The sequence below is a fragment of the Ochlerotatus camptorhynchus genome, unplaced genomic scaffold (assembly GCF_037179485.1).
Source record: "Ochlerotatus camptorhynchus isolate MF236.1 unplaced genomic scaffold, CSIRO-AGI_Acam_v1.1 ptg000006l, whole genome shotgun sequence".
Taxonomy (NCBI): domain Eukaryota; kingdom Metazoa; phylum Arthropoda; class Insecta; order Diptera; family Culicidae; genus Ochlerotatus; species Ochlerotatus camptorhynchus.
The window spans coordinates 1,557,104-1,581,547 of record NW_027040498.1 but is presented as its reverse complement, the minus strand read 5'-3'; the positions used below and the strand labels follow the sequence as shown (position 1 = coordinate 1,581,547).

The following is a 24,444-nucleotide window of genomic DNA, read 5'->3' as shown; positions in this document are numbered from 1 at the left end:
ATGTGCAGGTCAAATTTATTAAAAACAGTTCTTCTTCTAGAAACTAAAGGCGCTTTACGATTACTTTTGCGTGGTGCGTTACTGGCATTAAGATCCACCACCTCGGACTACTTCAAACTAGGGGAACAGGATTGTTTCTGTAATCAAAGGAACACATTTTTATGCCTCGTTGATAGTGACAAGACTCGGCTATATCCACCGAGGATGATTCCTAATCTTTTATCCGCTGTTCTCTAGTTTGAAGTGGTTAAGACTAGGATTCTGATGCATGGTCATTATCGGTGTTCTTGCTTGATTTTGTGATTTTGACCGATAAAGGAGAGCGCTCCTAAAGGTATAAAGAGCGGGAACTTGCAATTAGAGTCAGTTCCTTGCGATAAAGGCAAGGATGACAACTGTATCAAAACCGAATATAATTCATTTATTTTTCAATAGTGATGGAGTAATACGACATACACTAAACTAAGGACACGGGGTATATCCAGGGTGTCCATTCAAATCCAATTTTTCAATTCCCGGTTTTTCCCCGGTTATTTAAAATAAACCAAACCCCAACATCACCTCCACCTTAAACAAAAAAGGTGTTAAAAAATAACCGTTTAGAGATAATCATATGCATTTTTGAGCAGAATTGCTTTACAATACGTCTACTTTGTAGAAAAAAAATATGAGATGAGATTTGCATTAACTAGTTGATGATCTAGATCCCAAAAATCTCATAGAATCATGAATTCGTAAAAAATCAAAGAGTTTCACTGCAAAAAATTAGCCTAAATCTTGTTTTGGTATGTCGGAAAAGCATATACCATTACAAGAGACCTGAGAATGAGAAACCCAGTATTACAAGTTATTCAAATCTTCCTGGAGTTTAGATCTTGAAGTTCTATAAGCCAAATAAGATTGTTTGTGGAATACACAGAGGTGTGACCAAAATATTTATCATTGTAGAAATAATCATGGCAATATTTTATAGTTTTATCGAAATCTTGTTCCTTGTCCATTGCGAATTTTTGAGCATTTTTTAATTTATAATTAATAATTGTGTTTAAAAATAACATTGTTGGATTATCCAAACCATCCCGAATATCTGATCTTGAAGTTCTGCAGACTCAACAAGGTATACGAAGATTCGACTTACTGATAGAATGGTTAAACCTGGGTTTTTCAAAATGCCTGGACACACCAAAAGAAAATCTAAAAAATAAACTAGGTAAGCTATCGTGGTAGGAATAACAGTAACATCACTATTTTCTCCTTGCGGGAACAGATTGCTAGTGAGAGCAATATTTACAATACTTTTGAGGATTTTTGGATACTCTACCACAGTGAAAGAAATAATATGAAAGTTGAAAACAGATGTGTTAAGAAGAGAACATAATGGTGTATGTGATATAAAATTGATTGATTTCAAGTAACATTGCAAATTTTATAAAGGTTTTAATGATTCTTCAAGACCAAATTATGGCCTACAAGACTAAAATAAACCTAAAATTGTAACTTGGGATGAGTATTTATGATCTTCCCGGTGCGATTTGCGTTTTCCCGCATTTTTCCCGGTTTTTTTCCCGGCAAATCCGGATTCCCGGTTTTCCTGGTTGGATGGACACCCTGTATACCACAATAGTTAAAATAACTGGTCGTAGTGGCTTTGTGCCCAGAATAGAGGAAAAAAGGCGTTTGGTTTGCTAGCGGATGTAGAGAAGGTATTAAAAAACAAGTGCTCTGGAAATCGCCGAGCATCTCCGTAGAAAAAATTCGGAAAATATCAGGAGTGGAGAAGAGAGGAACTGAAAGTCTTCGAATAATCCATTCTGCATGTCACATTTTGTGTCTGTTAAATAGAAACAACATGCGTTATGGTTTCATTGTGGATCATAAACCCAGATTTGGAGCATCTTCCATATAATTCAACTTTGCCAATGGAACACTGAGAAAGGAAATCAAAAGAAGTGACAACATGCATGAATTTTAGTGAAAAGTCCAAAATAGGAACATGTTCGAAAATTCTACGATTACACCTTCTCTGTCTATAAATAAAGATATGGCTAATAGGGTTTTTGATCTAATTTCCATCCTTCTAGGCACAACCCGTGCTTTACCTCTCTTTTTTGAACGTATATTTCTGCCAAAGATGACCAAAGATGATAAAGAGTCACAAATTGTTGAGATATTATTTAAAATCTTATACTGCTTCTTGATTAGTCCAACGAGTTTCAAATTCGTCCAAGCACATTGAAACGCCATCAGATTTTCATCGTCCTACGGATAAACGTAGAAAAAGGGGTTTCGCTAGGAGCGTTTCTTTTGTTTTGAGATCAATGAGCGTAAATATCCATACAATGCGATCTAATAGGACTTATGTTGTAGCTAATGAACTAACGCATCGGAACAAACCTATTATCGATTTGTGTACGGTGAAATCATTGATATTATTGATCTTTACTGATCGATAGAACGGATAAGGGCGATTATGACGAAGTAGCGCTCTACCCTGTGCCAAAAACAAAACGCTGCGTAAAAGGGGTTTTAATCATTTAAGCGATGAATCAATATCATATACAAAGTTATAATAAATGATAAAAGTGCTGTTGGAAGCCAACGGAATGGGATAGAAATTTCGAAAAATTTGCTCTCCAAAAGTGGATATTAGACAACTTATCAGTTAAATGGCATATTAGCCAGCGGCGGTGTAGTGGTAAGCGTGATTACCTCTCACGCCAGCAGGCCTGGGTTCAATCCCAGTCGGCACCGCCGGGATGTTCTGAGGCATAACATCTCGGATCACGCCTTCCTTCGGAAGGGAAGTAAAGCCGTTGGTCCCCGGTTCATGAGTTGATGAGTCGATAGGTAGCGTCCAGGTGTGGGAACTGCCTCCCTGGCGTCGGTAGCATTGGTGCTCAGCACGGAAAACAAATCAAAGGAAAAAAAATGGCATATTAGCCGCAGCCCTCTAAATTCAGTTTTTCAACACGGTCATGGATAGAGATCATATCTACTACGTGCTGCTGTTTTTGGCGATTTGACCGGGGTGGCATAATAGCCATTTCTTCGTTTATGGGCAGTTATGACGAGCTAGATGACTGGTGAACTTCGTCCCCGCACTAAATGTACCATGTAAAAAAACGCTGATAAGACCAGCAGCGTTCAAGGACCCGAGACATGGACTATGCTTGAGAAGGACTTGCAAGTACTAGAAGTTTCAGAACGTCGTGTGCTCAAGACGATCTTTGCCAGAGTATAAGAAAATGGCGTACGGAGGAAAAGAATGAAGCAGGAGCTGGCACAACTCTATGGCAAACCCAGTATCCAGATAGGTGTTAAAGCTGGAAGGACAACAATCCCGCAAAAATTGTGTTTCCTGGGGTGACTAGACCCAGTGGAGCAAAATCTAGGAAGAATGACATGCTTGAGAAATTGAAGTCAAATATCAACGAAGGCTTTAGGACCAGGAAAAGTCAAGCTGAAAATTCCCGAGGGACGCTATTATTGCAACCAAAGACTAACCGTCAGAGCACTGATTCACCAACAAATTCACAGTCGAAACGCAAAACACACAACCACTTACGATTGGAAACCCTTCGAAAAAAGGGAATGACAAGAATACAAATTGCTCACATTGCTAGTCCATGACCTAGAGCAACGTTGTTCCCCATGAACAAACCACGACCGCACAGCTTTTCATCTCCCATTCTTTGACACGAGGTGCGATTGTATTGATGTACATAGATCACAATCAATCGGCTAATGCCAATCGACGAGCGAGAATGAGAAAAATACTAAAACAGCACTCGCACTCGCATTTGCATAACGATTAACAATCCACGTACACCCGACCGGCTGACTTCAGTGAGTCAGACGCGAATAAAGCTTTCCACCAACAGGCAGGCAGCAAGGTGTCGGAATACAAATCGCTCATATTTCCATACGCTTGCAATATCCGACCGATTCCCATGATTCAAATAGAAGAGCGATTTTGCTACTCTCGTTCGAAGCGTACCTTCTAGGCGGGAATCGATTGGATCGAGCTGAGTTGTATAGTACAGTAGGAAAAAAACAGATCTCAAGCTAAGCAGTCTTGATTAATGGGGGAAACATTCATTTATCCGCCGCGGATGAACACAGCAAAGTGGAGAAAAACAAGCACGGAATAATATCTGGATTGAATCAAGTTGCAACAGCACAGCGGCAGCAGCGCTGGGACCTCAGGCAGTCGTGCTCGTAAGTCGAAGGGTTAAAATAAAGAAGCTTCTTTGTAGCGAGTAACCCGAATGGAAGAAGGCCCTCGGCGATGTTTGTAGCAGCTGAGCAGGAAACCGGGAAGCAGTTGGGTAGCAGCACACAATGTAGCAAATTATTGGATTATATTCCCTATGCTAGGTACATCAAGTTCAATGTTTGCATGATGATTCAAGTTTTCTTCAGGGAAAATCGGGCAAAATGGACCACTTCCTGAAGTCAACTCTAAACGGGATTAACCCATTCAGTTCTCCACATTCAGAAATCTTACCCTGCGCCGATAGCCTAGTCGGTTAAGTCACGGTATTACCAAGCCGGAGGCGGGCGGCGATTCAGGTTGGAAATGTGCTCAACATCCGTGGGCAGAGTGTCATTGTGCTTGCCACACAGTATACAAACGCATTGATTGGTTAGCATAGAAAGCTCTCAATTAATAACTGTGAAAGTGCTTCAAAGAACACTAGCACTGACAGTAAACAAAGAGCTCGTGTAAGACCGTCAAAGCCGGGAAGACGAAGAATATGACCCTGCACCGTATAAGTATAATCAAATGGGATAGATAAATAGGGTGGTTCAAAAAATCGGTTTGCTCCACCAATCTAAATTGATTTCAAATTAGGTCCTCATCAGTCTTGTAAGCGGTCACGGTAGTCGACACATTTTCTGTGATAATTGACTGCCTTTGATTCCGACACTTGCAAAACAAGCTATCATAGTACAGTACCAAACTACAATGTCATTTGAAAGGCTCTGTCATACGACACTGTCGCCGAAGACCGTCACGTATGTATGTATTTTAGTTTTTCTCATATTAAGAGCTGCTGATGTTGTACTTGTGTGAATTCTGAAAATATCAAGTAATGATGTCCTAGTAATAATATTTCTGATCAGAAATGGTTTGATTTACACCAAATTGAGGAATTACAACGAAATCACACATGTCATATGATAGCTATTTTGATAATTTTCTTTTAGCTCGAATGTTATTCTACCGCTCGTGTTGCGTGAGAGAGACGACGGTAGAGCCTGAGTGTTCGAATACAAACAGACTGTCGCGCACGACAACGAAGCGAGTGTAGTAAAAAACGTCAACTGTTTCAACCCCTGGTCCTCATCATTCTTCATTGGGTTGCGAACTTATACTGCACTGGCTCTTTGAAGGTTATATGGGAATCACTATGGGAAAAGTGAACTTTTTGTTCTCCTCATCCTAGCCTTTCGTCATGCTGATTTACGGGTAAGCTTGCACAGTACTGCCACACATTTTAGGACCTTCTCCGCCCCTCAAAAGTAGACGTCTTTGACGAATTTCACGCTAACTCGACAAAGGAATTGGCAGCACCCTCTCAGATTTCAATGAAACTTTGTGGGTGTGTAGATTTCGTCTACTTAAGCAACTTTGCATACTTATTTTGTTTTTTAACGCTAGACCAACATTTAAAAAGGGCGGAACTTTTTTTTTTAAATACTTTCTTCAAAAATATATAACTTAATAATGTAAAGTCCTACAAAAATGTAGCCAAAAAATGATTTGTAGATAAATAAATGAGCTTGCATAATAAAATACCAAACATTAAAAATGTTATTGCTACACTGAAGAAAAAACATCTGTTAAATAATTTTACCAAGAAAGACAAGGTACTCTCTGGGAGTTTTTTGATGAGGATGTTGAAAATTTCCATGATCACCTGGAGCTTTCATATTACAAAACTTTTTAGTTATAGATCTTACTTCGTCCAATATTCAGATAATCCCGAGCAACCTGATTCTCCATAGGACTATTAAGACCCAAACTGAAATTATGGGAACTCTCGAATTGCTTAGCAAGTTTCGGAGCTTTTCCAAATTTGTGATCAAAATTTTACCACCTTCTTTAAGCGCTGGAATATGCCTTTGAGGTTTTTTCAAAATTTTTGTGAGTTTCCAAAAGGGTTTGGAACTCGGGTCTAACATTAATTTTCAAAACTTTTGTTCCTCAGGGCAACGCTTTTTAATTTGTTTTTGTAAATCCCGCCAGATAACTTTTATTCAAAAACTTTGGTTTCAAATGAAGAAAGAATTTTATGTTTGATTCGTCTATGAACAATGATGGCAACGCCACCACAGGGTCCATCAAGACGATCATTTCTATAAATGAAATAATTTGCTTCCTTCTTAACCTTATGGTCAGGTTTAAGGAACGTTTCAGTTATAACGGCAATATGCACGTTATGAACTCTCAAAAAGTTAAATAGCTCGTCTTCATTATTTTTAAGAGATCGAGCATTCCAATTTAAAATATTTAATGCTTTAAAATCCGTTACTGAATTTTAAAGTCATGACAATATTGTTTGCAATTTTATTCCATTTTGAATAGCATCAAACATGGAGTTAGATTTAAGCATATCAGAAATCATATCAATTAATGATTTCTGTAAAAATTCCATTTTAGGGGCAGTAATGCTTCCTAAGTCAAAATTGTCAAAATTTCCGTTACAATTACGTTGGTTAGTATTTTGATTTCTACCAAGGTTTCAGCCAATACACGGCATTCACCCCGACGTCCAATTTGTAGTGAAAACTTAACTTTCACGAAGTTCAAAAGTTCCATGCGAAATCGGAAGTGGTTATCACAATAGGAGGAATCTTTTCCTTCTTGGCATTAAGTCGGGAAAGTTTACTAGAATTTTTCTTGGATGATGGATTGTTCTCATCATCGGTGAGCAAATCAAATTGATTACTCAAATTAATTTCATCAGAAGGGGGATCAAGAGTTTGCCGCTTTCTTTTGCGTTTAGGCGCCATGGCGGCAGTAAATTTTTATCCAAATCGACTTCCAAGCAGATTACTATAAGAATCTGAAGGATCGAAGAGCAATTTTCCAAATCGATATCCAAGAAGGATTACCTCGGGTAGGGTCCAAACAAGGATCGAAGAGGAATAAGAGTTGAACAAGGTAGAAATTTTACAGGTTGAGCACTGAAAAGTGCTGTTTAAATTTGTTGTAGCTTTAGGTAGTAGTAACACTTCTTTCAGCAAAAAGCAAATAGATCCGCACGACAAGAGAGCACGATGCGGACTGACGTGGAGTTGTAATAGTAAGGCTTGTTCTTTTTGCCATTCGTTTTAAAGTTCCACCAATAGCACCACAGGGACCTTTGCCATGAGATGTTGCAAAGAAATGCCAATCTGCTTCCAATTTGTGCATTGATTTGAAGTTACATAGACTGACAAAAAAAATGCTGTTCTTATAATGAGCAGCTGCTCCATCTGACATAAATGTAATTTTGGAGAAATCTATTGATAGTTTCAAGAATTCTATCAGTTTTGAAATGAACAATTGAACTGCTATTGTATCATGGGCCAATACCTCTGATATTATTATAAAACTAACGTTTTCTATTTTTCTGTCCTTCATATAATAAACCACAAAAGGGTGAATAGTTGCCTGAGCGTTATTCCAATGGTAACCCTGAGCAGCGTTCTGAATAATATATGAATAGTTCTCAGAGAAATTGCAAATTACAATTAATTCATCTTCTTTTAGAGAATCTTTTTTGTTCCTTAGAAATAAAGACTGTTCTTTACAAATAAAGTCATGAGTGATTAACTTATCAATGTTATCTACGGAGTACGTGGCAAACTAATCTGCAGGTTTCATAATGTTCTCCAAGTCGTCTGTCGTCCTAATAGAAAAATTACAAAGCAGTTTATCCATTATTTCCTCCTCGGATACGATTTCTAAACTATTTAGCATTAATTTTACATTTTCGTGGATTGTGCACACACATACATTATGAGTACCTTTACTATCAAGTAGCTTACAATGTTTAGGTCTCCACGTTGTAAATAAGGTGAAGCCAATTTTAATACTCGCATACGTTTCTTCAAATATTTGATATGCCTCTTTGAGAGACATCATAAGAAGTCGCTTCTGAACCCGTTATGTAAGGCCATTTCGGAGTTCAGACACGTAATCGTTACTGTTTTTTCATTACTATCAAAGAAACCTATAACAGTCTTTTTGTCTAATTCACTGATTCCGTGTCTACTTCGTGCACTAGTGGTACAAAGAATACCTTGATCTTGCACTATTGTTTTCATTTCAGATTTTATTCAGTGCGAACACGAAAAAGTTGTTGTTGAATAACTTTTTTCCTTTTCAAAAGCCCATCTTGGGATGTATCAACGAGTTGTAGATAAATGGTATGTCTATCTTTAGAAAAAGTTCCGGATTAAAAAAATTGTGTTTTTAAGAAATCTCATTTTTAAGCTCTAAAAATTATTTTTGTAGGACTTGACATTATTGAGTAATAATTTTTTGAAGAAAATGATGACAAAAAAGTTCTGCCCTTTCCAAATGTTGGTCTAGATTTTTGTTTTATGCTAGTTGCTTAAGTAGACGAAATCTATACACTTACAAAGTTTCATTGACATCTGAGAGGGTGCTGCCAACCATTTGTCGAGTTAGCGTGAAATTCATCCTTTGTTGAGTCACCTCTTAGAACGAATCTACTTCGTCCAATAAAGTTAATCTAGTTAAAATTAGCCATGAAGGAAATTTAAAATTCCATTACAAGCATTCTGAGTTGACCAAAGTCTGCGAAACTACCGGAATAATTTATAATCCTTCCCATTTTAAGGGCCTCCGATAGCCTAGTCAGTAAATGCATCAATCCGGAGGCGGCCGGTCCGAAGGATCTTCGTCGACTTCCCTGGACATAGAGTATAATTGTGCTTGCCACACAATATGTAAAGAAACTCATTCATTGAAAAGCTCTCAATGAATAACTGCGAAAGGGGGGGGGAACAAAGAACAAAGAACACTCAGTTGAGAGCAGGCGAAATCTCGTATAAGAGTGTTAAATCCGGGTAGAAGAAGAAGAAGCATCGTAACTATCGAGAGAGTGGACACCAAATGCTTTTGCAACTGAACAAAAGTCTCCTTAGGGCAATCCTCTGCCAAATACTTTAGGCAGTTTGCTGCACCTCTGCTGACGGTTTTTAGTCTTCTGTATGCTTCTATCCGGGTAATAACAACAGCTTCGACGTCTCGTGCTGCTGCTGCCTGAAGGAGACAGTGACTGAGGACGGGGACGTCAACGTCGACGACGTCAGGTCGGGAAGCCCCAACGGCAGCAAAACGTGTATGTTATTATTTTGTGTTATCGGTAAACTCCTCCTCAACCCCTTTTCCAACCTCCTCATCCAACTACACAGCCACTACCGGGCCGTACTCCCATACTCGCATCATGCACCCAAGGGTAGCGTTGCAATTGTTGTTGTTGCTGTTGGAATTTTACTTTTCACATAAAGATTTCTGTTCTTTTTTTTTCTCTTTCAACGGTCGTCGTCGTCGCGTTTGCTGGTTGCACTTTGATCACCGCCCGCCACCGCCGTCGTCGTCGTCTTCGTCAGCATGTGACGTCAGAGCAGGGAATCTCGTTCGGTTTATTTATACACTACAATCGCTTTTTTTTTTGCCTTGCCGGCACTTTTGCTGCTGTTGATGATGATGTTAGTTTTTTCGTCGTCCGTTGTTGTTGTTGTTGTTGTTGTTATTGGTGGTATTTGCGCCCGTTACCCGATTGTATATAAAAGCATGATGGTGAATCCGTATGTACATAGACAGACATACTTGCTCTTTGGGTTTTTAACCGAGAAAGATTTATGATGGAGAGCACGTGCTTGCTGTCTAGATTTATTTACAAGCGTGTTTAATTTGATTGTTTTTGTTTTTTATATATCTTGGTCTTTCTCCTCCCCTTCTATGATGATGATTCCTGTCTGTGGCACTGTCGGTCGTGATTGCACGGCACGGACGAGTGTCATCTGTTTTGCTAAACGATTCAGTTATCGCAGGGTAGGTATTGGGTTTTGTTTTGCTTTGATGATTACCTAAGCGCCATTTACCGAACACATAATTGATACCGGTTCGTTATTCCAATGGAAAGCAGACATCTACCTACCTAGCTATTCGATTATGTCGGTAGTGTCAATCTTAGCAGATACGGAATCACACGAGATACATATTGCTCAATTACTATTTCTTCCATGATTGCAGATTCGAAACCCGCACTTTTGAAATTCGTACTTGGATAGCTAGTCCAGAATTTAGTGATTTTCACTCTCATTTGAAAAACATCACCGCATGATTTCTAGAAAGGGCCTGTTCATAAACTACGTAGACAGTTTTTTTTTGGGATTCTTGAACCCCCCCTGTCTACGTAGTTTATGAACAGCCCCAAAAAAGTGAATTATGAATCCAACTTCACACTTTGTGAGGAGTAAATATCAGTGGCGTCGCGTAACCTCACTTTTTACCTGTTCAACAACTTTGAAAACGTTATTTAGGGTCATGTTTCAAATCAGTTTCAAAGGATACAGTCTTCTAGTTTCACTGTTTTGTATCCATGTGAACCAATATTGTTTTGTATGTTTACGTTTTGAGAGTGCGAGTGGTTGAACAGGTAAATTGAGGTTAGGGCGACGCCACTGAAACAAATAAAGGCACAACTTCCAGAAGATACAATGTGTAAGCAATTTTATAAAAGTCTAGTAATCCTTCAAAGAACAGTGATGAAGTTTGATAGAACTGAATTTCAGTTTGTCAAACTATCCCAGTCAGTGCTGTAAATTTGCATATCATTCGATTGAAGATGAACCAATACAACCATTCAATCAAATCTGGGAAAAAGAATTATCTAATGCCCATCATTTGAAGAGCCCCTTCGAACCTCATCGTCACTGTCAATTGAGTCACTCACTATCATTTGATATACGACCATGGAATATGGAAGAAACCCAGCACACTGGCCCCAAACAGACATGTCGATCCGATATCGGATCAATGTACACTCAATTGAATGATATCAAGCGTTTCTCAAATGAGAATGATCCATGCCTTCGTCAAATGGCTAAGCAACTGATATCACCCATTCGAAGGTGGTCCCCTTTGATAGCGGATAGCTGCTTTTCTCATTTTCATCAAAAATGTTCAATTGATTTTGAGTATTTACAGCACTGATCCCAGTCAATGGAATTAGCCTGTGGATAAGGCGTGACGTATTAGTGAGTTATGCGAAATTTTAAGAACACCACCTAAATCCTTAATAAGTGGCTAAGTCCTGTTCAATATGGAGGTTCCTTCCAAACAACCACTGACTGGAATACCCAAAAGTTATACCTAAGAAGGTAGTCCCATTATGGTTTGCCTCTCAGGCCTACATGATACCAACTGGGGTCAAGTCGTAATCTTAATCACAATGGGAAAACATGAAAGATCGTATCGTATCAATTAAATACGTAGGCCATACCAGCTTAACGGACTACCCTAATAAATGGGTACCATACACTCACGATATCATAGATAGTTCTACCGTACCATATAAAGTTAAGATGATATCCCGAATTGGTGATTAGGCGCTTCTTATGGTTCTTGTTTATCCGGGTAAGCTTACAGTTCTGAGTAACCCCTGTTTTTAGAAATTTCTTTTAAATCTGAATAGAAATGACTCTCTCTCTCTCCCTCTGTGTTAGTCTCATCGGCCGTGTAGAGGACTCATGAGTCAACATTAGACTCCTGAGTTAAGTTATGAGTTTAGTTTATATATCCGTGACCTTCGAGATTAGGGCGTAATTGTTTTTCTAAACAAACACGTTAATCACCGATTTATCGTGAATTAAAGCTCAATCTCGAAAGCAAACCACATAAACAGTTAGAAAAATGATTCATTTAGTATAGTTGAGTTTGAGCTGTTATTCGCGAGAAATCGGTGATTGGCGTGTTTGTTTACAAAAGTAATAACGGCCAAATCTCAAACTTTCTGGATATTCATCTCTACTTATGATCTTATAGGTAATCTCCACATAATTTTAGATTCCTTCGGAGTTAGCTTAACTTTGATGAACCTATGTGTCAATTCCAGCGACCGTATGGCCTTATAACCTAGCATATGACACATTTTAGAGCCCCTCTCCCCCTCTGGTCACAACTCCCCTTCCCCTAGAAATGCAACGTCATTTGTGAATGATCCCTTACGACTTAAATCCAGAATACTAAATGCTATGTCTACCGACCTTACGGATCAACACAAAATACCTTTTGGGTGAACTACAGAAGCTTTTTTTGACTGTTAGAAATAAACTGGAAAGGTCCTACAGTTTTAGTTCTGCGGGCTTATTAGTCATCTTGAACAGTTAACTTTTAAATTATATTCGTCCTCCTCACACTAGACTTAAAATACTCAACTCAAGAGGTCATATGAGTCAACTTCAGAGGCCACAGGTTCAGTCTATTGACCGATTTCAGATATACTCGGTCAACATGCCTTGTGAGTTTATTTCTAGGATCTTATTGATCAACTGAGGACACCTTATTCATTCCGAAAGCCTTAAATGCCTTATGAGTTCAGTAGTTACAGTAGTTCATAGAGGTTTACGAATAATTAACAGAGATTTCATACACCTAAATCAAATTTTGGAACCTAAAAAGGGTCAAATTCAGAGGGCTAACGAATCAACTTCAAGTTCCCGGAAAGCGCCTTCCGCTATTTCCCATTCCCGGGTAGCCTCTAGATGTTCCTTGAATCTTTCTAAATGTTTTCTGAACTACTCTAGATGCTTTCTGAACTTAGATGTTCGTTGAGCTTTGCTAGATTTTCCTTAAGCTTCTCCAGATTTTTCCTGATCTTTTCCGGACCCCCTCTCACCATCCCTCTCCAAAGGGCGAGTTTGGTAAAGAGAGATGATAAAACTGATTTGTACCTTCCTAAAAGTTGTCTAGCTCGCTTTCTACTTCTATATGCAATTTTCACACTGCCGTACTCTAAACGGAACTATCAACTCTATACTTTCATCTCCTCATCTATCGTATAAAAATTACCACTTTAGTTTGTTATTTGAAATTAGCATCTTCAACTATGTATTTTTATTGGTTTTCCCATAACTTTTTTACGTTCCAAGTTCAGTCGGCCAAGGCGCATCTACAAAGGAAGACCAGGCTGGAGGTGGCTGGGTCCGAATCCCGGTCCGGTCTACGAATGTTTCGGGTTGGAAAATTTCTCGACTTCCCTTGCCACACAATTATATACTAATGCAAAAATGGCACAGGCATCTAAAGCTCTCAATTAATAACTGTGGAAGTGCATCTAGAACACTAAGGTGACAGCACGCTATAAGCTAATTGGGCGATCAGCAATAAGCTTCAAATGCTAATAAGAAGAATATGAAGAAGAAGAAGCAGCAGCAGCAACACACTTCCCAAGTAACAATTTTGGTTTTATGAGGGTTCTGTAGACCATGATTTAGACTTGTAGCATGCTGTAAAACCACTATAAAACTTGAAATCTTACTTGGGTTGTTACTGAATAGTTGTAGTCACACTCAAGTTGCACCAATTTATTATGATAGAGGTATGTTGCTTGTACTTCTCGTGATATTAGCTGTAGATCTCTAGATGTTCCATGTAACGTGTTTTTTAATATATTTATGATTATTTTATTTATGTTCTCTGAAATTCTGAATTTTCAAATAAAGGGAAAAATAATCAAAAATCTTCATACTAATTTTGCTAGGTTCAACTAGCTGCAAACACGTTCAAAGATCTTCTGGCAAGGTCTGAGAGTTTCAGATAAGCTTCAGAACTTCAAAAAAGTTCTGAGATGCTTCAGAAATTTAAAATAAATTCTGGAATTATCGGAAATTACGTGAAATATCATTTTATAAAATTGAGATTTTCATAAATCATTAAAATTATTGGGTTGCTTAAAACTGATCCGATAACTTATGGGACTTTGAGCTCAGACACTGGGAATTTAAAATATAGAACCATGTTATTAAATTGGTAGTGTTAACAGTAGTTTATTAGAGAGCATCGTTGATTGTGATAGGAATCGAAAACACCGAAGGAAGTTCATCTCGGTCACAGACCTAGCAAAATCGGCCCGATTAAAGTCGAAAAAAATGGGACGAAATTCAAAAACAATCTCATATTCTAAGTGTCCTCCGGCACGTATGGTAATATGGCAATCACCTGATAGCTTCTTAAAAATACACAGACATAATCTACAGGCTGCAAAACTGACGAATAAAAACAGTGTTGTCAGATTATCACGGAGGTCTATCCATAGATAGCACTTCAGCACTTAGTCACTTGAAAATTTGGAAAATCCGTAGAATTTTAAAGTCGATCCGTTGATATACAGTACATTTAAAAATTCATACATCTGACAACACTTACGGGGTTGTTGAAGCAACAACTCTAGTACAGACATCACAATCCAGGTAGTAAGTCAACATATTTCAAATTACGTCAATTGTTTTCCAAAACGACCAAACAGAAACGGTCACGTTACCCGCCTATGTTGTCCAATCGATTCAATGTAGAATTACATCGTTTTCAATGCGATATTGCAAAGTATGTTTCACTGTGTCCCCCCCCCCCCAAACCCCAATCGAAGCCGACAATCAACAGTTACCGAAAGAGGCATCCAGAGCTTTCCTTGAAGTCCAGAACCATGCTGTGTAAATGTGTCAATATCACATTCCGACCGAACCATTACTACCGGATAGCGGCGACTCACCTGAAAAGAAATAGAGAAAAACAAATATTAGCACTCGTTCCAGCCCGTTTTGACGGAGAGGGGGGTCAAGGACACGCCCAGATTCCAACAGCTTTCATCGTCACGTAAAGTCCATTCAACTTTCAGGTGCGTAAGCCGACGCACATATATGTATGAGAAAATGCTCGACTAGCGATTCCCCGAACTGGCGAATCTGATGTTTTTCCGAAACACATTCCCTGGAACGGCACACATGGTTTAGAAGTTGTCGGTAGGTACATATACTAGTTGCGACCAACATAAAACGTAGCACACAGCTGTTTTGCGATAGTAAAACGATTCCGTCTGTTTCTCCGAACGTCCGAACCGGGAGATTGTGAAGTTTGATTTTGTTTATAGAAATCGGGCGACGACACGTGAAGAGATAGAGAACGGTGTGGGTGGTGGTGGTTAATCTAAGTTATTCTGAAAACAATTGCCTGCCACACGCATACAAATCATCATCATTGGGCGGCTTCCGTCGGACGATTACTCCATTCTGACCGTATCGGAGTGTCTAACAACGGACGTCGGGATTATGCGAGTTTGCCAAACGACGACGATAGCCATACGCACATTTACGCATCCACCTCCAGTAGTGGCGGGCGGCAGCTGATCAACTTTGAATTGAATTTCTCTTCCGGTCGACGATGGCAACATCATGAAACTACGAGGATGCATCGCTCCGTACCGTCCAAGTGCAGCAGTTGCATATAAGCAATACCATCCTGCGGTTGTGTATATAGAAAGAGAGAGAGAGAGAACCCGCACGGAAGAAGCACGTGGTGGATTCGTTGGCGGCGGCCGGTGTACGACCTCGGAAACGCGGCACCGTCGTTGGGACGAGGCATGGGTAAATCGAAAAAGGAAAACACTTCAAACGGGACGACGACGACGACGACGACAACGACGGGACTCGGGCACGTGATGATGCAAGTTTGGATTTTTGCCACCGCTGCTGCTGCAGTATATGGGATCGTTGCCGTCGGTTGTGTGATGTTGTATAAAATATCCAAACCGGCGAACGAGCAAAAGCGAATGCGTTTGTGTACGGAGAATGATGAAGCACGTGCTTCTGCAGCTGATGGGGAAACTTCCGGGAATCTTGAGTTTACTATAGGTTGCATGCAATGCAAGTTATCTAAAATTAGTGTGTACTGGTAGTAGTACATATACAATGGGAAAGGTACTGGATCAATTGAGGCTTTTGGAAGTTCCCGTTGCGCGTACACAGCACGTTTCCAATGTCATTAATATGTGTGTGTGCTCTGCAGTTTAAAGTCATAAACTCTATTTTTTTTTAGATTGTCCGGATAGTTGTGATGCCAGACGTAACCAGACCAAAAAATCGTCTGCTACCAAAATCGAACGGGTACTGTATTACAGCATTGCATGATTTTTTTAAAGAGGAATTCAAACAACATTTTTCAGTATTATCCAATTCTCTGTCATTCAGCAATCCCGATTGAAGCGCATTCAAAGAGCTCAGTGGACCTGACCCGATCCCGTTTCCATTTTCCACCAAGTCGTTCTCAAGTCGACAATCCGGTGGTCGATCGGGATCAGCAGTATTTCTGCCTTACTAAATTTTTGAATAAACCGCATACCGCACAGTCTTTTAATAGTAATTTTTAATTAAATATTACATCCACTTGGCAACATCATAATTATGTTATATGATCATGGGCGACCCTATAGGATCATCATACAATTTACGGAGCATTTGGATCATATTTGGCCAGGATAATCAACTTTTAAAAGTGGTTCTTAAAATTACTTTCATAAAACTTGTTTTTAAATTTTCTTGAAGGTTCTCCTGTATTCACCTTGGAATAACACCAATAATACTCACGGAACTGTATATGTTATGGTTATAGAATTGATTCAAGATATATTTGTGGAATTATTCTATCTGGTTTCAATTCCAATTGAATTCAGGGTGGCAACTGAATTTTCATCTTAAAATTCCTTGTTTCTTCGCTCTAGGTCAATATTTCTTTAATTTTCCGTGTCTACAAACCGGTTCAAACAAATCAGGGTGTCGACTCAATGATGAAAAATAAATTCCCTGATGTTCCAGTCGTTTTTCTGAATAATTACAAACACGGTTAAAGTGATAGTTATAAAGGAAATTAAAAATAAATTATGCATCGTGATTGAAGTTTAATCCGGTTAATTTAAATACTGGACAGTTATAACTTGTTTGATTACGAAATAAATTATTAAGCTCATTATCCAATAATAGGCACCATTTTGTTATAGTTGTGGTATGCCGCTAATTTTCGTTCCTATCATAGAGGAAACCATTGTTTCCGATGGATGCTTCTATTCGGAAAAAACCTATTGAAATTGTTATAATTGCAATAGTGTTTTTAAAACAGTAGAACCCATAGGAAACAATAATTTCCTCTATTTAGGAATCATATATTAGGTGTAAAGGAGCAAAATCTGAGTAAAAATTTATTTGTTTCTAAGCAAATATTAAACCTTTTAATTGAATATGGAAATTCACCATTATTCGAACAAAAGCGCTATACAAAAGTCCACCGGAAGACCAACCCTATAGAAAGTCATTCACATTTCTAGATTCTTAAGCTTTAAATGCTAGCTGAAAGGTTTCGAGACACAGTTTCACGTAAAATTTTATATTTGGTATGGCGAACAAATATTACAATTAATAACAGATTCAATACGGCCAACTTAAATAATATATTATATAATCAAATTTTACATACAAAATACAATTTTAAAAGTGATTTGAAATAACTTCAACTTCTATATCTGATAATGTTTTTCAATCTCAGGATCTTGATGTGTTCGAAACTTATGAACATTTCAATGCTAACGAATATTGAAAATGTTTACAAATGATGTAATTTCAAGAAGTTTCCGGGAGTTTTAAGCAGGAATTTTGGAACATATTATCAAAGAAACTATATGAGTAGTGTCCCAATACAATACAATACACAAGGAAATGCTAAAGAGAGTTTCAAAATAATGCCAAGATAATTCCAAGAGATCCTCTTAAGGGCATTTTGAGAAGAATGTCTTTAAAATTCCGAGGAAAATTCCCCTTGAGATGAAATTTAGGAAAATTATGGGAGAATACATTGCTAATATTCAAAGCGAATTCTAAAGAACATTATGGAGAGAAGTTAAACAAAAACTCAGTATTTTTTGGAAATTCAAAGATAAATTAAGACTGAATTTCAAGAGATTTCTGGAAGGAATTGCTTAAGTGTACTGCACATAATTTTTCGACATACATGAAAAAACTTCAAGGAAATACCGGACAGAATCATAAGATTATTGAGCAGCATCCTGAAAGTAAAAGTAATTCTGAAGACTTTAAGGAATGATCCTAAGCAATTTCTTGACAAATTTGCAAAGATATCCTAATATGAGTTCCTTCCTAAGAAATAATTCAGTAATTTCAAACATTGAAAATTTAGCAAGATTCCGTGCACAGAAATTCTTAAGATTCTGAGACTTCGGTTGAGAACAAATGCCAAGATCCTGGTCTTAGAAAACTGTTCAAGATCATAAGGCTAGACATTTCAGAAAAGAAACAATGAGGTATGGGGGCCTCCCTTAGCTCAGCCGGTAAAGGCGCAGCTACAAAGCAAGACCATGCTGGAGCTGGCTGGGTTCGATTCCCGGTCCGGTCTAGGAATTTTTCGTGTTGGAAAATTTCTTCGACTTCGCTGGGCATAGAAGTATGATTGGACTTGCCACACAATTATACCAATGCAAAATGGTACAGGCATCGAAAGCTTAATAATAACTGTGGAAGTGCATCTAGAACACTAAGTTGAGAGCACGCAATAAGCTAATATGCGATATGCAATAAGCTTGAAATGCGAAGAAGAAGAATAAGAATAAGAAGAAGAATAAGAACAGTGAGTTATGTGAGATTTAAAACTTCCTCTATGAACGTGCTTTAAACATCCAAGAAATGGCGATATTTCATCAAATGTGTGGTGAGTTTTCAAGATTCTAAAGTCATCAAAAATATTTAAAATGCCAGACTCTGGGACATTGCTATTTTTTTTATTTTCAGACTACTGTTGGTATACTGTATTATGAAAAGATTTTAAGATAAATATTCTAGATATCGAACTTGGAATATTTATTAATAGAACTTGGTTACCAGGTACAATATTTCAATACCTGGTTAATTTCCGGTTTCCTGGTTCAGTGGCCATCCTCGTAGAGACATCTAATGGGTCTTACCTTAGGAGCTGACTCTCTAGTTAATCTGTATAGTTTGAAGGCCATAAGTAAATTTAACCTTCATCCTGAAGAAGCTCTAGAACCTATAGTACAATCTAGAAGTGCAACTATAAAATTTCCCAAATTAACCATAAGGCGTGTGTTTTCCGCAAGTTCTCCGGGGTTAACCCTTAGGCATTCTAAGTTGATCCATAAGATCTCTACAGTTAACGAATAATGTCTTTGAAGAAGGTTCGTGTCACCATGAAAGTAGAAACATTGAATTGACCACAATAAGATCTGTGTTAGTCATGACGATTTAACCTGTAAGATCTATGAAGTTAACTAATAAGATTTTTGAAGTTGATCAATATTATTTGGAAATATAAGGCTTTAAATTCAGAGCAAAATTATTCTAATAAATGTCTGAACTTGTCCCATAAGATCTCAATAAGACTCAAAGCATTGATGAATGGATATTCTTTGAATTTAATGAAGTTAAGTGAAGAAGCTTCATAAGACTTCAAAAATAAGAATTCCTTCAGTTATGCTATAAATGCTTCGAAATAAGGAGTAAAAAGGCTGACATTATCATACAAGATCTCTGAAGTCTTGATTTGTTTTCTCCTCGATCTTGTTTTCCGTACTGAGTACCAATGCTACCGACGCCAAGAAGACAGCTCCCACATCTGGATCCCTACCTATCGACCCATCAACTCATGGACCGGAGACCAACGGCTTTCCTTCGGAGATGCCGACTGGGATTTAACCCAGGCCTTTTGGGGTGAGAGGCAGTCACGCATAGCACTACACTGGCACCGGACCTTACGTTCTTTGACGATGACTTAAACGGCCTCTAAATTCAACTCGTTAAGCATCTGCAGATGATTCATAAGCCTTCTAATATCATCACTTAAGGCCTCTTGAGCTGATCCAAGAGATATTTTGTGTTGACTTAGGTTGTAAGGTCACTTAAATTTACATAGCAGGCCTTGATCCACAACGCCTCTGGAGTTGGTTCATAAGGCCTATAAACTCAGCCCACAAAACCGTCCGGAGTTGACCTAAGGTACAATTATAAGGCCTTTGCAGTTGAACAATAATACCTTTTAGTTAACATCTAAGGCATCTGCACATAACCCACAGATCTCCGAGGTTGATTCACAAGACATCCGGGTGTGAAGAAATATTCAAGATTTTACGATAAATATTCGAACTTGGAAATGTTTTTCAGAATTATGAAATCATGAGCTGGTATAGTGATAATTAGAACTTGTAAGCTACAAGAAGAGGTCGTGAAGTATGTGTTTGACACACAAAATCTGTCCATATTGCTTTCAGTGCGCCACAACCAGCAATTTTACGATTCGTGAGCGCTTACTCTGAGTGAACGCTCACGAATCATAAGATCGCTGATGATGCTCTGAAAGCGAAATAGACAGGTTTTATGAGTCAAACACATACTTTACACCCTCTTCTCGATACTTACAAGTACAACATATCATTACATGATCTAATGATTGCATAATTCCAAACAATATGTTTTTATAGCAAGTGAGTGGAAGCAACCCTGCTTGGAATAAAGCTTATATAGCTCCATAGCTCCATAGGTACAACAAATATTGCAAGGTTTGAATCAAATTTCCAGTTCTCCCCGGAATTCTTCTAACATAAGTTTGACATTCTCTATGGGAGTCTTTTAAAAATTTGATAATAATTCTCTGTAGATCAATCCAAAAAAAAAGTCATGAAATTCATCCCTAGATTTTCTTTGAATTTTGAAGCTTTTTTTTCTAAGAATTCTTTGAAGCTTCCTTCCATAATTCTATTTAAAATTCGTTTGAATTCCCTTTAGAATTCCCTAGTAATCCCAAATCTGAAGCGTCTGGACTAGACACTGAAGTTTTCAAATAGTAAACGAAATAAGTATCTGTAAGGTTTTAAAAAGTGTTAGTGAAAGCTGATACAATATTAGTAGAATTAAAAGAAGATAAAAACAACGTGATAAGGTATTGAAATTTTGGTCTGAATCATTTTGCTCTAAATTCTTCTGCAATTATGCTTGGAAATTTCCTTACAATTCTCAAGAATTTTCTTTCGGTTTGCCCTAGGAATTATCCTCGGAATACCCTTTCAGTTTTCTAAGAATAACCATCCGAAATTGTACGTTCAAAATACTCTTGGTATTTCTCACGGCTTGGGGATAATTTACTCTACCTGATGTTAGTTTGCGTAGCCGAACAAAGAGTTTCGACAGGTTTACTTTCGAATACTGATTAAAAGCTTCTAAGGACTAGAAGCGCTGCATGAAGCATATTTAAGGCTTTGCGTTAATGCTTATTATTGTCATAGACTTAAGCCCCAAACGAAATGAAACATCAAACACATTAAGATTGAAAAATTGTTTCAAGCGGAAATCTATTTACAGTGGGAAACTTATGTCGTTTTCGTTTTTGCGGTATAGCACCGGTGTACACGGCAAGAAAAAATACTCAAAATTAAGTTAAAAAAAACTCAACGTTGGGTTCTATCATTTGAGGTCCGCCGTTGAGTGAATCAGAAAAGCGGCGTTGGTTAAAATTTACTCAACTATTGAGTAATAATAAATGAACTCAAATATAAGTTTATTTTCATTGAGGTTGCTCTTATGCGCCTTTAACCATTTCATTTTCACAAGCGTTGATAGACGAGTGGTCAACACACGGGCCCCGTAATCTCAACGTCCATGGTTCGGTTCCAGTCTGCTCCGTTTTATTATTTTTTTGTCAACTTGGTCAACGTGGATTCATGATCAGGATTACTCAAAATTGAGTTTTCTTCTTTAACTTAATTTTACCTAGCCCCACGGAAGCCACGTGATGAGTGAAAGGAACTCAATTTTGGGTACTTTTTTCTTACCGTGTAGTGTAAGCAGGAATAAGCGCGAGTTTTTGACAGCTCACCATCATTTGTTTGTAAACAAAGGTGCATCCTATATCTACACCCTCAATTATTTCGGTGTACGGCAGTGTAGCACCGGTGTAGCTATACCGCAAAAAAAAACGACATTAGTCTCAAAGCAATATGTTAGCCAAATTTAAACCGAGGAAGCAATTATTGTTGTTGTTGTTTTGATTGCTAGAAATCTCCGGAAGGCGAAAGTTCAATCGTGCTTTATTTGCATATCAATGGCTTGAAATTGTTCCACTCGTTTAACTCTTCTGGTTTGGTGATAAGTTGATTAAGATAAACTCATACTGTCATGCTGTTAAGCAACCCATGATTATACACTAGTCAATCTGCGCATTTCATGCTCGTGGATTCCTCAAACCGGTCTTGTAGCCACTTTCTACGCTGGTCATTCTCATTCTTACTATACACATTCTACCTCCTTCTCCTCCTCCCCCACCAGGAAGGCCAACCCCGTGCCCGAGGCAAAACTAGGACTTTTGAACGACCTTCGTTTCGAAGCGTCCGCTTCTTCTCCATCCTTTCATCATATCGGCCAGTCGGTCGGCCGGTGTTTATTCATTCATTCATTCCGTCCGTTTCGTCTTCATTCAAAATTTATTTCCGCTAACACACCGAGAGACGGGTGGACTTTCATTCACCAGACAGCACAGTTAAATGAAAAAAAAAAATCGGAGTGAAATAAAGTTTTGTTTACGTTCTTTCGAACCCCTCTCCTCGCAACCGGGTGCAGACCCGACCCAAACCGATCCGCAGAGTGCAGTCTCCTCCGGTGTAGGTCGAACCGGTAACGACGCGGTGGTGGCATCGGCGGAGGTGTGATGGTTGGATCATGAACGGAATACAGTCCACCACGATTTTTTTTTCCTTCTGTATCACATGAATCGCACTCACTCCGACCTTTTCCCCTGTCGTCGCGTCGTCGTCGTCGTCGTCGCCGTCACCCATCCACCGCACTTTTCAAACTCGCAGGCGATGACTCAGAGTCTCTATCTCTCTGTCTCTACCCGTGTGTCTGATGGTCTGGTTTTGGTTGAATGTCTATCGACGATGATGATGACGACGACGAGGAAGATGAGGACAACGGGCTGGGGTGGCAGCAGTAGTGTGTAGTACGACGAAAGTACATTGACCCAATGCGCGTCGTCTCCTTCCCCTCCTCTGCTTAGATCTCTGAATGGTAGCAGCGAACGGATGATGATGATGATGGCGATGGTATGCAGCGACGAGCGGGGCAACTGGCAAATGGGTATGGTAAAGCTACTGCTGCTGCTACACCACGTACATACTAGTACCATACGACGGACGACCTTGGCTTTGGTCTGGTCTGCCCCCTTGTTCTTCCTTCTTCTCCTCCGGTCCTGCATTGATGGGTTTTCGTTATTTTTTCGCAGTCATTTTTTTTCCTTTCTCTTAAACTTTCCCGCTCTACTGACTTATTGACCGAGTTTGTTTTGAATGGTACCGGTTGGCGTTGGTGTTGTTGTTGGTGGTGTTTGCCTCCGTGGCGAGCATTGAAGTGCTTTCGATTACGAAATGCTTCTCGTTTGATATGGAGATACCTACTGGACTTCATCAGTTCACAGTTGTTTCTAATCCGGGAAAGGTTTATTTTTTAACTATTGATCAGTTATCCAGAGCAGCGGAAAAGAATTTGGTTATCTTCCAGGTTTCCATGAACTCCACCATTAATAGTTAGAATTGATCTTGAAAATCTTGGAAATAGTATCACGGGTGAGATATAAATATAACAATGATTCAAGTTCATTCAAGCCTTAAAAGGACAAGGTAGATAGAGTCTAACAGTCATTATTATGACCATTTTGCATTATCACTTGAAATTCGTAATGGCATGAATCTCGAAAACTACGAAGATTTCTTCTACGAAATTATAATCGAGCCATCAAAAAAAGCAAATCAACTATAATTACAACCATTTCTGGATGTTATCAACCTTGTCCTTGAAGACCTCTATCATTATCTCGAGATTTCCTAAAGGATTATTATTTTTCGGTATTAATGTGACTGTCTCTAAGATATCTCTTTCTGTATTGACCCTGGAACTATGTTAATAAATCTTCTTAATCTGTACATACAATTTTTCATACAACCCTTCTAGAATTGTTCCTAGGTTTATTAGTGAAGTCATAGGTAAATTATAAAAAAAAAAAACAGAGAAAACATTAAATTTTAATTAACCTTTTAAAACTACCTCCATTATGATTCCCCATATAGGTATAACACTAGATAACAAACTTCACAAGTGGAAGAGAGCTTCAAGCTAACGTTTGCATTCGAAATTTTAATCAGTGACCTGCCATCAAGCGGTAAATCCTGAAAGCTAGAATACAATAGAACGCGAGCTCTCCTCTTACTGTTCTTTGAGCACTTCCACAATTTTTCCAACCCGATAAATTCAGAAAGGGTCTATAATTGTTGAATTGAGTGCCATTGGCCATATTTGATT

The 24,444-nt window shown here is 38.5% G+C and overlaps 1 protein-coding gene across 10 annotated transcripts in view; it reads right to left on the bottom strand.

Annotated features, from left to right (window-relative positions):
* LOC135717486 (trithorax group protein osa-like) overlaps positions 1-24,444 on the bottom strand; it is a 508,226-nt gene that overhangs the window by 79,370 nt on the left and 404,412 nt on the right. For 7 of the 10 annotated variants that reach the window (XM_065239592.1, XM_065239638.1, XM_065239608.1 and 4 more), the window contains exon 6: positions 14,694-14,798. The exons of the other annotated variants lie outside the window; for them this stretch is intronic. In XM_065239592.1, coding sequence (XP_065095664.1) covers positions 14,694-14,798 — 105 coding nt within the window. The remainder of the gene's footprint in view (positions 1-14,693; positions 14,799-24,444) is intronic. 10 annotated transcript variants of the gene reach the window in all.